General features: G+C 40.0%; 1 protein-coding gene across 2 annotated transcripts in view; it reads right to left on the reverse strand.

The window, feature by feature from the left end:
• Positions 1-3261: 3261 nt before the first annotated feature.
• Positions 3262-13340, reverse strand: part of POLR3B (RNA polymerase III subunit B) — an 82010-nt gene continuing 71931 nt past the window's right edge. For both annotated transcript variants that reach the window (XR_005104446.1, XM_037389070.1), the window contains 2 exons: positions 8574-8747; positions 3262-3794 (listed from right to left, as the gene is read on the reverse strand). Coding sequence is in view for 1 of the 2 variants with exons in the window: in XM_037389070.1 (XP_037244967.1) it covers positions 3665-3794; positions 8574-8747 (304 nt within the window). In the remaining variant the exon portion in view is untranslated. The remainder of the gene's footprint in view (positions 3795-8573; positions 8748-13340) is intronic.

A 13340-nucleotide genomic window follows, 5' to 3' on the forward strand; every position in this document is an offset into this window, starting at 1 on the left:
TCTTCAGTCTTTTTAGGCTTTTCATTATGATATACTCCCATTTTGCTATAACACACATATACTTTTCTTTTTACCATCAGAAAACCTGAGAAAAGACATACGGTAATTTCTCACCATCATGGGCCTATGGTTTTCATTGGTTTTCCTCCCTGCTTACGCAACAAGTAGGTTGTCCAAAGAATTAAAAGGTCTCTTTGCACGCATTGAAGCTTCTTTGTAAACAAAATTCTTAATGAGATATGGACATTACAAATAAAACCAGTTGTGCTTAGCAGGAGCCCTTTACTTTCCACATCTTAAAATTATTAAATCTCAGTATGCCTATATTCCATATTATAGCCTCTTTGAATGCCAAAATTGGCCACTCTGGTTCCATTTTTCTTTATGGTTTGTTTTTCTAGTTTCTATGTTTGGAAGCATTTACCTTTAAAAAAAAAAAAAAAGTAAAACCCTTGTAGGGGTTATGTAAATTACTTGAAGTGAATTTGTTTTCCTGAACAAGTGACCTACCTTGCCCACAGTTCCAGAACTGGCTGAAAGACCTGTGCTTTGCTCTGCCCCACAGCATCCTACCACCCGTCCCTGGATCAATTCTGCTTCTCACAAGACAACAGTAGAGTTGGATACGCACGGTGTTTGAAGGGGTAACTTTTAATTAATGTCTTTGTTTTGCAGTGAAATAATAACTTGATTACCGGATTGTAGGCCTGTAAATGCTTCTGCCTTTTAATAGCATTTAATCCTTGATCTGCAAAGTAAATGGCAACTTAAACATACTATACGGAGTTAGATACCTCTCCCAACATCAGCACACACGCCTAGGTATCTCACAAAGTGGACTGTATTTGGCATTTCAGCTGGGACTAACGCTAGTGACCTTCATGCTGAATAGCATTTCTAGAAAGTCTCCCCTGGACACTAAATACAAGAGATAAAGAAGTTGCAATGGAATAAAACTTTATGGCAGTTTTCTAGCAACCGACACAGCTAAAGCTTTAAGGTTTTGTCAAGTGTTGTTCAGAATATTGTATCTCTTTCAGCAATTAGACAGAGTCATGGCAGGGTTGATTTGGGCAAATTTAGTTACAGCAGTACAGCCGTTAGCTGACTTAAGACCTCTTTGTGAAGGCACTCACTGTATAAAAAGTGGGGGAGGGGAGGTTGGCTAGGAAGATAATTCAAAGGGCTGCAAAGATGAGGCTCACCAGAGGAAAGTAGTCTGATAACTCTGGGGTTCTGAGAATGTACTTTACCACATCAGTCCATGCATCATAATTTTTCCTAGCTGCAGCAGGATTCCTTCCTTGAATTGCCACTTTGATCAACTGTATTCCAGAAATCCATAGCTGTTTGTTCCATTTCTGCTGCTGGTTTTGTAATGCTTATTCCACTGTCAAGTGATTGTTTTCTAGTGTCTTATCAGAATGGAACATGGGTAGCCTCTTAAAGACAAGCAAAAAGTAAAAATAATTTTAAACTCAATCTGTACTCAAATAAGCCTCCAGTGTGCGCACAGGCTTAGGTCAGACAGCAACGATGTGTAAACCGAACTGACGTAGGTAGCACCAGAATAGCTGATAGTACATGTCCCTCACTTACTGCCAAACATGTCTAGTTTTTATGTTCTACTGGGCCCATCATTGCTGAGGCTCACCCTTTCTTCCTAAACTTCAGCTATGGCAGAGGATTTCCTTTACCCTCGCAAAGCCTTTCATCCCCATGCTTTCATCAGCTTGAGGCAAACCAGCTGCAAGGTGGTAACCTCAGGGCTGCACGTAGACCTAGTCCCTCAACAGGGTTACAGACGAGCACCCTCCTTTGCTCCTCCTCCATCTCTGCTGTGTCTGCTTAAATTTCCACAGGTGTAACTATACATATTGCTTACTCTTTAATGTCCCGTAGCCCTGACCATCTAAGAGAGATGGCCACTTAAGAGAGGACTAGCTAGCAAGAACACCTTATCCTCAGTATTGTTGTTTCCTTGATCCAGGCCCAAATTTTCCCTCACCCACAGACTGTAGCCTTTGAGGCTCACTCCCTCTGCTGGTGCACCCAGTCTCCCTTTGGCAATCTCAGGGAGCAAAGCAAAGGTTAGTAACTTGGTTGGGGCTTTTGCTTAACTGCTTCCTTGTTTGAAGCAGTATGACACTCTCTTATAACTCCTTGTAAATAACCCTAAGCTGCTCAGAATCTGGTAGAGGTGCTTCAAGAGCTTTTCCAAGCCAAATGTTGGCATCTGTGTTGTCATTAGTACAAATAAAATGAAAAAAAAATAAAATCTATCCCTTCAGACTTGATTTGTAAGGCCAAAGATAAAAATACTAGTTTAAACATTTTTATGGAAGCTTAAAAAGCAAGCCTCAGGATAATATTGTGCTTCTTAAACAGCCAGAAAGCAGCAACATGACTGCAAGAACAGTGTCAGGATCAGCATGCACAATTCAGCCACATCAGGAGCCAAAGAGCATCTCAGATGATGGGCAGTGCTCTGTATCCTCACTGATCTAGAGTGCTGCCTCTCTCTGAAGCACCTGAACATGCACATATTTCATCTTGACTTCAGTGGGACTACTCTTTCGCTTAAAATGTTAACCATATGCTTTGCTGAGTAAAGGCTCCAGTGACTTTAGGGTACCGAGTGATTCTTAGTTCATTCACTGTTTCAGTTCTAAGTCCTAGATCTCATGAAGAAATTCAGCTGTTCCCTTTCTCAATCCTTTCAGGTCATTCAAACCTGCTTCACTGTCAGCGGAGGATTTATTGTTCTTCATAGCCCTTTTTTGTCTTGTTCCTAAAAAAAAGTTACAGTTATTCCCATATTTTAAAAAAAGTTCTGAAGTCCTAGGACAGCATGCATCAGTACCTAGTGTTTGCAGCCCATCTTTCCAGGGCTTTGGGCCAGTGTATCATTAAACCAACTACACTCAGCAGGAATGGAATGGGTATCTGTAAGCTGTATCGTGCACTTGCTGCATACGCAGTCACCTCCCTTGAACTTCACGGAAACTGCATAGGTTTAGCTGAAAGCAGACTGACTGTATAATCACACCATTGCTTGCACACAAATGCACCTGCATATTGAAATCCCACACAAAACGTCTGATTTCAGGGTCTCAAGAAAATAGTTTCATTTAGCTAAGCCTGACAGTACTTAACAAAATTTTAATGTTTTAACAAAATGCTTTAGGAATAGGAAAACGGTTTAGACATTATAAGAAAGTTTTACCACCCCTACCCAACCATCAACACATATTCACACAGTATTAGTTAAAACATTTATTAGTCTTTCATATTACACTGGTCTGGAAAACATCTTTAACCTCTTAGCTCAGCTCAAGCCCTGGTCCAGCAAAACACTTTTCAAATCCAAGCATGAGGCTGTTTGAAGTGATGCAAGTGCTTTGCTGGATCATGGCCTTGATCCACAGTTCCCACATGTCCTGTTCACTCAGACTAATCAAGGCTTTCAGAACTGCTCCTAGTGTATTCTACTGACAGATTCTCCCCCGCAACAGGTAGGATATGTAAGAAAGATTTCTTACGCTGTCTTGCATCTCCCTTCTACCCGCTCAGGTTTTAGAGTTATTCATCAACTAAATCTTCCAGTTATATATGCTAGATTTCAATTTCTGTAAAGTACTTTTTCCCATCTTTTTCATCTTGTTCATTCATTGTACTTAGACAGTTTTAGCCTAGGTATGATGTTCATTGACTGCAGTTCTTGGAATAAGAGTTTACAGGCATAAGGTATACGCAGAGAAGACACATGGCATGATGATTTGCAGTAGTGGCACCTAGGGAAACAAACAAAAAGAAGGTCAGAGTTGGTGCATAAACGAAGCTCTGCAGAAAAAAAAGAACAGTTGCCACCATCCACTGGTTTCTTTGTCCATCTGCATTTAAACACTGGGCTCAGTCCTAGAAAGAGCCAAGTGCTTGAGACACATTTTAGTGCTTAAGTCATAACTTTAAGCCCTTAAATTATCTGACTGAAGCCAATAGGAGCTTAATATTAAACCTGCACTTTTTTTTGGAGGAGAATCACAATACTCAGTAGCTAACAGGACTGACTTCACCACTCACATAACTGCCAATGCAAATTCAGCATTTCATAATGGAAGGGGGTGAACACAGCTAAGTATTTCTGAAAACATGGTTAATGGTCTGGTTTCTGTCTTTTACATCTCTCTCTCACACACACACACACACAAAAGAAGCAGGAGGGAAGAAGGTTCATGCTTAGGTTTTTTCCTTATAAGCAATTTTACCCTATAATGTCTCAAATCAGTTCATACTCCAGAAAAGAGGCATCTCTCATCTTCCATCTCTCTGTGTGAACAGCCAAAGCTTTAGTCAAGATAGGAAAACAGTAAAACTGCTTTAACACATATTGTCTCTGCTCTTATTTGATAGAGATCAAATAATGATCTTAAATTTCTGGGGGAAAGGGATTTTTTTGTCATAAAGATATAACCTTGACCATATAAGGAATATATAGGCTGGTCACTTAGCCACCTTCCAGTATTGGGAGTCAAATTCAGTGGAGGTAGCAACTGTTTCAATCATTTAATTTCATACTCTGTGTACACACAAAGGAAATTAAAAACATTTCTTATAAAGATCAGTCTCCAACCTCTCTATTTCCTCATTCTCCTTTATAGTCCATCTTCTGGTTTTTCAAAGTTGAGAAACCCAGGCCTTTGGGAATGCAGAGTGACCCAGCGCTTCCTAATGGTCTAACAAAGCTCTTTTTTTCTTCTGTGTTTCAAACTTGTATTTTTGGCATAAAGTTATAACAATCTGAAGATTCAATTAAGGAAGAATTAGAAAAATTCCTACACGCTTCTGTGCTACAGAATAAGGCTGACAGTCAACACCTGCAATAAAGCCAGTGCTTAGTCACTCATTTCTGTTACCAGTGAACTTGACCTAGGGCATCTGGAAGTCAATGGGGGCCGGTCCAATGAAGTTGGTTAGTGTTAATAAGGCTCTTGGTTATGGGAATTGGCACTAGTCTTGCAGTTACTTTTTCAGATTCTGCTACTTCTCTTTTACAGACATACTTGGCATGTCTAAGAGCTGCTGATTTTCCAAGGAAACTGTGATTGCCTTGACCTTCACATGGTCCATACTTGATGTATTTTATTTTTTTTTAAATCAAGAAAGCTTTTAAGCAATGGTACAGAAGCCTTAATTACATTTCTGCCACTCATGATGAGGAATGAAGCTTCACTTATTTCCAGTAATTACTTTACCTTTGTCTGACTACAGGCATTAAGAAGGCAGTAGACTGAATTAGGTGTTTCCCTGCAACTGGCTTCTCCTGTAGACGCTGTTACACTGGGGAAACGTTACAGCTAGCCTGCCTTTAAAACAGAACAGATCTCAATTGCAGGTTTATAACTACCCCTCTAGTCCAAATTTATAGGGATCCAAATTTTTGTAGTGGCAGGAAGGGACCTCAACAGAAGCAGTTTTCCACTGATAACACAGCAAGCCACTGCTCTCAACAGAAGCAGCCTTGCAAACTGTGGAAGCCTGATGAGACACAAGTTTTCTCCTACGGGCAGATTTGTGACATCTGATTACAGCTACTAGGGACTGAGGAGCAAAGAATGCCCATTACACCCAGGCTCAAAGCTACACCATTCTGGGCCAGCTTTGTACTATGGTGGGGATCACTCAGAAAGGTTAAGGTACAGTAAGCGCAAAGCTCTGCCAAACACAGATCCCAGCAACTGAAGCACTTGAAAGATCAATTGGTACTAGAACTGACACTACACTGCACAGGAAAAGGCAACTGTGCCAAGGCTGAATATGGACCAGAAAATTTTCTTCTTCATGTATATTTTCAAACGCTCAGATCCTACAGATCAGAGTAACTTCTTATCACCAAAAAAAGACCAAATTCTGCTCATTGCCTTCAGCGGAGCCCTGCCCCTGAGCACCTGTACAAGAGCAAAGTCAGAAAATTTGAATAAAACTGGTACATCACAGGAAGTTTCTACTGTATTTTTTATGGGGACAAATTCTGTCACTGCCACAACAGTCTCTTTCCCCTGTGAAGGTACCCTGTGAAGGTTCAGGCCCCAACACCGGTTTGCTGTTACTGTATTTCAGCAGAACACACCCAGTGGTTACTCCTTGTCTTAAGGAAGATGAGCCCTTCCTCCCAGACAAGTTCCCTTAATGCTAGCCACCAAACAGTTTTCTTCTAAAAGGTTTCTTGCAGTGATGTCTTACTAATGCCAGAATCACTGAAAAGACCCGTTTGGAAGTTTCTCTTAATGACTTGGTTTCTACTGTGATGCACATGATAGGGCCACTTGTTTCAGCTACTGGTAGACGCAGTGTATCCTTTAGCAGAAACCACCTCTTACCGATTACTCACTCTCACACATCAGACAGTTTTTCACAGAAACAGATTGAATGAATGTCTGGCTCTGTCTGAGACAGCAGTTTCTTTCACAGTTATTTAAAAAGAGTTACTAAACTTTGTTACAAACTTCAAACATGAAATACTACACTAACAACACCTTAAAAATAATACATTATACTATTTCTAAAGTTCAAATTCCTAATTTTCCTCAAGGCACCCTTACTTCCTGTGGTCTCTGAAAATCTTCAAGGACTGCTCTGAAAGCCAAGGTCTTACAAAAAAATGACTGAGCTACAACTGCATGTGATTTTTTTTTTAAGGCAATGCTTTACGCAGAAGCGGTTGGTTGGTTGACTTATGACATGCCCTTTCTTTCAGATAACTTCCTTCAACTGTTATTTGCATTGTGTTAGTTTAAAGAGACCTGGATCCAAAAAGGGCCCCACTGGTGCCATACAGTGAGTACAAACGCAAGAAAAACAGGACTCTTCCAAAAATACTTACTGCACAAAAGCCAGCAGGACAACACCCAACTAAAAATCACCAACCACAATAGGCTGCACAGAGTAGGCCTCATCTCTCCTCTGGATTTCACGTGTTTACGTCCCTCTGCCTGAACTTCTGCTCCACAAGGAGCAGAGCTGCTGCTGCTGTTAGCAGACAAATGTGGTGATTGGTTTCTGGCCAGAAGCCACATGCTTCAGAAGAAAAGTCTGACCAAGGGCAGAAACAGTAGCTGTCCCTTTTACACATCTACAAACTGAGAACACACCTTACTTTCCTCCTTCATTGTATCATGGAAAAAAAATAACTTTCAAAGCACTGAAGTGAATAAAGTCCAATTTCCTGCCTCTCCCAATAGATTGATATCGATATCCAAGATGTAACTTGAACTTGCACCATTTATTTTTTTCCTCCCTTAGTAGTGGGAGTCCAGATCACCTGTCTTCACAAAGCTTGCAAGAATGTTGTATCTCATAAATTCCCATTGGTCTCACAAGTCTGTTTCTCTGCCTGGCTAAACCAAAACCAAGCTAAAGCAACACATTTCCCTCACCTCTAAAGAACATAAAAAGAAGTTTCCCTGTCTTCTAGTAACAGCATGCTACAGGGCAACTTTAAGTCTAGGATCTCAAAATTACTGTTGAGAAAAGATGGTTAGAGCAAAGCCCGTAGTGTTACACATGGTGAGCTTCACATAGTTTTGACATCCAGTTCTATGCTTCCCCTACATGGAAAACCAGTTTGTTTGCACAAGATAAACTCAATACTGGCTTAGGACCTGGAGTAAGACAGCAAGACCATTTGCTAGCCTAGAGGTAAGTTCCTCAGGGACAAGGCAGCTGGGCAGAAGCCAGCTGAATTTCCAACCAGGCAGCTGCTTGTCTCTCAGGCTCCAACATGGGATTGGTGCATTTTTCTGATGCTTCAGAGAGGAGCAGCATGTTTTACAAGACTACAAAGAAAAAGGCATTTGGGAGGGGCACAGTCAAAGAAAGCGGTATGCATGTGCTTATGAACTCCATAGCCAGAGAACAAGAAAGCAGGAGATGCTGCCGCCTTCTCCCATTCTCCTGTGCCCGCTTTCTCTCTTCAGCCTTGTGAGCTTCAACATGTGACTGTACCAGGAAGATCTGTGACTAGCCTAGCTAGTAGTCTTATTTCTGATGTCAGAAGAGTCACATACATCGACACAGCTTTTCCCCTTTTCAAAAAACTGATGATATACAGGACAGGGCGTTTGCTAATCCCCTGCAAGGTGGAAGGAAGGCAGCAGACAGAGCAAAGGTAAGCCCTCCTCCCACAAGCACAGCTGGCTCTGGAAGACAGTACCTGTGTTCCCACCACAGCAGAGACTCCTGGCCCTTTGGCTACACATGCACTTCAGTCCTAACTTCAATCAGACCATAACAAAGAAGCATCCCCTGTCCCCTGTTTTCCAAACAACAATTTTGAACATTGACACTGGTTTTAAGATGCACGGGACTGTTATTCGGTGTCTGTGAGCACTTTAAAACTGAGAAATCCTATAAGCAAGGGCAAAGTTCTGTTACATAGAGGCATGTTTACTCTCTATCTCTTTGCTTCATGCACCTGAGGTCAAGAGGTTTTCTGAAAACATGAAACATGTCAGGTGCACAAAGTGAGGAGGGGACACCATGATTTACAAAAAGCATTACATCAGACAACTTACCAGCCAGAGTACCCCAGCAAGCCACACTGTCCACAAACATCCACTTCAAAGGCATCACTTGAAATCATCAGTCTCTCCAATAAAAGCATGCTGGCTCCATAACCGATCAAACAATCCCGTTCCATCTCTCCAAGACGTAAACCACCATCACGGGATCGACCTTCAGTGGGTTGCCTTTGAAAGAAATATTTGGAAAAAATGTAGTAATTATTCCAGACCATACATTCTACAACTCTAGGAATGCCTGTCTCCAAACTGTGGGAATAGTACAGACTCAATGGACAACAGCTTTCTACAAACCAGAGCTGCTGATCTTGCAAATGTGTTATTCAAGTTGAAGCAATTCATCTTTGCTCCTGCACTACGCAATATGATGTAGTTCTGTGTCTGCAGTGTCAGGCCACAATTCTTTACCTTACAAAATGTAGCTGAGTAAGTGAAAACAAAAAGAGACTGAACAGTATCCAAGACAATCTGGACACAGATTTGGTACTTTTTTTTGATAAGACATTCATTACAGTTTGTAGCTAATTAAATGAAATGATACTGAGCAGCTAATGAATGAATCATCAAGCTAATGTTTCGGCCGAACTACAGTTAAGACTAAATTCTTAAAACTATTTTTGACCTGGGAGACAACACCAAAACAAAGCAGCAAACAAGCAGTACACGTATTACTAACTCATTATTGAAATCATGCTTTTTTTTTAAAGTAACATTTATCTAGGGTTTTTTTTTTCACATCTAAGGGTTAATAGACTAATTTTCATATTGTATATGTTCCCATTTTTCTAGTTCCTCAACACAAATCAAATTCTAATTTTTTTTCCTGGAAAGACTTCCTGTCCTCATGGTGCTAAAGGAAAGTTTTAACTAAGCAATGTAAGTATACACTGAAGATTCTGAGGTAAAAATGCAAGGTATTATTTAACATTATGACTGTTTAAGCCAATGTTTTTTTGTTGGACACAGTCAAAACTTTTACCCTCTGGTTTGTCAAACTTGCAATTTCGTACAGTACCAGTTCTACTCTCATATACTGGCACAATGCTGTAGTCCTTAGGTTGCAAATATTAGAGTGAACTATAAAGGATTAATATAATTCATGCATTTTATTTCCATCTTAGTATATTCCCTGAAAAGTGACAGCAATGAGAAGGAATTAAAAAAATGTTACTGGCAACCATAAGAGGCTTCACTGCTCGGTGAAACCCCATGTTCGTGTACTGTTTCTGAGACCTGTAGCAGTGTAATCCACCTAGAATATCCAATGACAGATCTGGCCCATAACGTTTGGTGTATATTTTGTTTATATTATTTCAAACAATCAGATTTGTTAAGTATACTAAATATATTAAAAATAGGTTTTGCCAATTTATTGCAACTCAGAGAATAGGATTTATAAAAGCCTTTGTAACAAGTGTAAAAAACCACACTTAATTATCAGACCAGAATACTTTCTAAAGATGCAAGTTGTATTTGTTTTTAGGGGGAAGTAGTTTCCCTTACTCAGACCACACTGGAACATTAAAACTAATCTGCTTGTAATTCAAATCGTCCTTTTCATTCACATAACCTTCTATTTTTCCCACTGTTGGGAGAATGGATAGAAGTTGTTTACATCCTGATTAAACTCCCTAGGGCCCCCTCCCCAGAGGATGGCACCATCACTGTTCAGATGCTGTTTTAAAGGACTAACCCTGCAGTGAATGCAGTTTCTCTTCTGAAGTCCTGAGAGGCAGATTTTAAAAGCAGTTGGGGCCTCCAAAGATACAGGCATTTGCTGCACTGCTACAAGTGCCTGAGTTCCTTTCACCAACTGACTTCTATAATATTCGTTAATGCACAAGCCTACTTTCAAAAGTTTCACCAAGTGCTGTTCCACAGAATAAAATGACAAAATAGCTTTATAAATCTGAGCAACAATAAGGCCTCAATCCAACTAAGGGAGGATAAAACTTCTGGAAAAATGATGGGTTCTTAACTCCAGCCCTTTAAGAGTTGATATGCCATGGGTCTTCCAACAGATACAGGATGAAGATTTCAAAGGCAGCTGAAATACCATTTAAAAAAACCCACATAAAGCCCCCTAAAACAAAATAAAAACCCCAATTTGAGTCTTAAGCTTTTAAGTGTTTCACTCCCACTGTCAAAATTACCTCATTAAGAAAACCAAAACAAAATCCTCCCTCCCTAGAAAGTAATTTTTTAAAGTACCAAATATTTCAATATTGAGATCAGGCCTTTGAGAAGGGTCTATCTTATGCTCCCTAAGTCTTATCAGTTTTCTGGTGGCTCACATGTTTGAAAATTCCTCACACCAAAGGTTGCTCAAAATGTTTAAACCAGTATTTATAAAGCATTTGTGCTTCCCCTTTTCCGCTATACACATGTACACTGCAGCTGTTGCCCTGGGCAACTACTTCCATTCTTTATTCTAAATATAACATTCCGAAAACAAAGCAGACCCTTGAAAATAAGATTGGGAATACCACTAAAAGGAGATATTTTTCATATTAAAAAAATAGTTTCTTAAAATTTTTAAATGCTAACTAAAACATAGTGATTCTTTAAATAAGATAATAAGGCCAAGTGGCCTTCATACTATCTAACAGCTGCATTTAGGAAAAAGCATAAAACAATTAACTTCAGTGTTTTTAAGCACATTAAGAATTTATTGGCACTAATTCTGCATTTTCTAGAAGAACAGTGGCTTCAGCTTTATGGCTCTGTTCCTCGTTTCATTGGCCAGTGGGGGCCTTGTAGGTCTCAGCAGATCTCCCTTGTGCCTGTTACGGAAAACCAGTGGCTAACTCTCAATTGAGTCGTCGGCTGAAACACTGATCTCCAAGAAGTGGAGTGTTACTTAGAAAAACAGTGCCTGAAGGAAGAGGATGTACCATGCTCCCACAGCCCTAGGGTGCTGAAAGGAGCCCTGACCAGTGTTATCACACTAGTCCCTTGCAGTACAATAGGAACTGGCATATCTGATAAGTTCAGATGACACACAGGTGGCAGCTCTGACAATGTCCATCAAAACAATTATGCATGTAGAAAGCTTATATTGATCTCTTGTAAGGAAAACTAAAAGCAGTTTATCTATTAAAAAGATTTAGCAGGGTGGGTATCTAGGCAACACCATGAACAGAACTATGTTTTAAATTAATTGTCAACTACTCATGGCAAAATAAATTAAATATTGCATTTCATTTAACAAATACCGATTCAGAGGGCGACATCTTGGTGGTTTTTGACTGTGCTGACAGAGTGCTGCTTTGCAATTCTACAAAGTCTTGTTTTAGTCAGAACAATACCTAGAATCAGTGACATTGAAGAAACTCAAGTCTTCTGCCTTATTCCAGATGGAAATACAGCTTTGCTCTGTCAGTTAAGGTACATTTAATATATAATAAAATGCATTTCAAGACAATGACGGCCAAAATGCATTTCAAGACAATAACAGCAAAATTCCATACTGAAAACTGTTGCAGGATGACTTTTAAAAGCAAAAATCAAGGCAACCTACTCTCCAGGAAGTGCAATGGATAAAACAATAGTGAGTATGAAAGCTGGCAAAGCTCTCTCAGCAGAGGTGATAGCAATAACAAATGTTTAATTAGTTGAGGAGAAAAAAGAAAATTCCTAAAAGACTAGTCAAGAAGCAGCATCAATTGAACATCCACTAGCTTTCCTGAAAGTCAAATAAAGAGCCCTAGCTACATAGCATGATGCTACTGGCTGGAACAAAAAATTCAAAGAAAGGGTGGGGGAAATCACACCACCTACATCCTTACAGGTAAACATTACCTTGACTTGGGATTTGGGTGTCATTTAAATTCAGTATTTCTAAAGAGCTGAGAAGTTGGGGAGACAATACAAAAGCCTATCAAGGCATTTGGTAAGCTAGGAGCTCCAGTAAACCAACTGCATGCGCCATTAGCTAAGACAGAGAGCTTTTATTTTCATGTAAAGCATCAATACCATGATTAACACACTGAAGAACAGGAAGTGGGGCAGACAGCCCATTATTTGGGAATATCACTTATGTTCATACAGGCAAGCAGCTGTGGTAGGAAATAATGGTTGTGATACACTTGCTGCTCTTAATGTTGTTGGTGGAAAAGTTCAGCCAAGTATTAAAAAAAAACTTGTTATGATTTCTCTCCCAGTTCAACCACTGGCATTTACTTCCATGGCAAGTGTGAGACAACTTTGTCCTAGAAACAGCATGAGCTTGCAAAGCCAAAAGGCATAGGAAATATGCAATGAAAAGCAAGAGAGAAAGATACTTCCCTATAAGGTACAACAAAGACCGGCCCCTCATTTCTCTAATAGTACAACAGGCAGAAGCTGCCTCTATTAAGAGGACAGACTTGCTAACTTGGTGTGTGGTCAGGCAAGGCAAGAGAAGTAGATCAGTACATGATAAGAGGCATAAAAGTAAATTAAGAATTAAAGAATATGAATCATGCTTGCTATAGGGAAGAGTAAGGGCAGAAGAGACATGACTTTATGCTTGCATCTCAAAAGAGTATGAAAGGGACTGGTTAAAAAGAAGAGTACCACCATGCGGAAGGTGAGGTATAAACAGCGTACATGATAGTCTCCGGAAGACTGGCATTGGACATTTGGAACAATCTTTGCTAGAGTACTCAAGACTAGCCGGCAATTAAATTGCTGGCAAGAGTTAGAAAATAATCCTACTGTGATGTAGAGAGGTGAACTAAATGATCCACCCACTAGAAGCCTCCTTAAAGCAAAGCCTGT

The sequence above is a fragment of the Falco rusticolus genome, chromosome 5 (assembly GCF_015220075.1).
Source record: "Falco rusticolus isolate bFalRus1 chromosome 5, bFalRus1.pri, whole genome shotgun sequence".
In the NCBI taxonomy this organism is placed as follows: domain Eukaryota; kingdom Metazoa; phylum Chordata; class Aves; order Falconiformes; family Falconidae; genus Falco; species Falco rusticolus.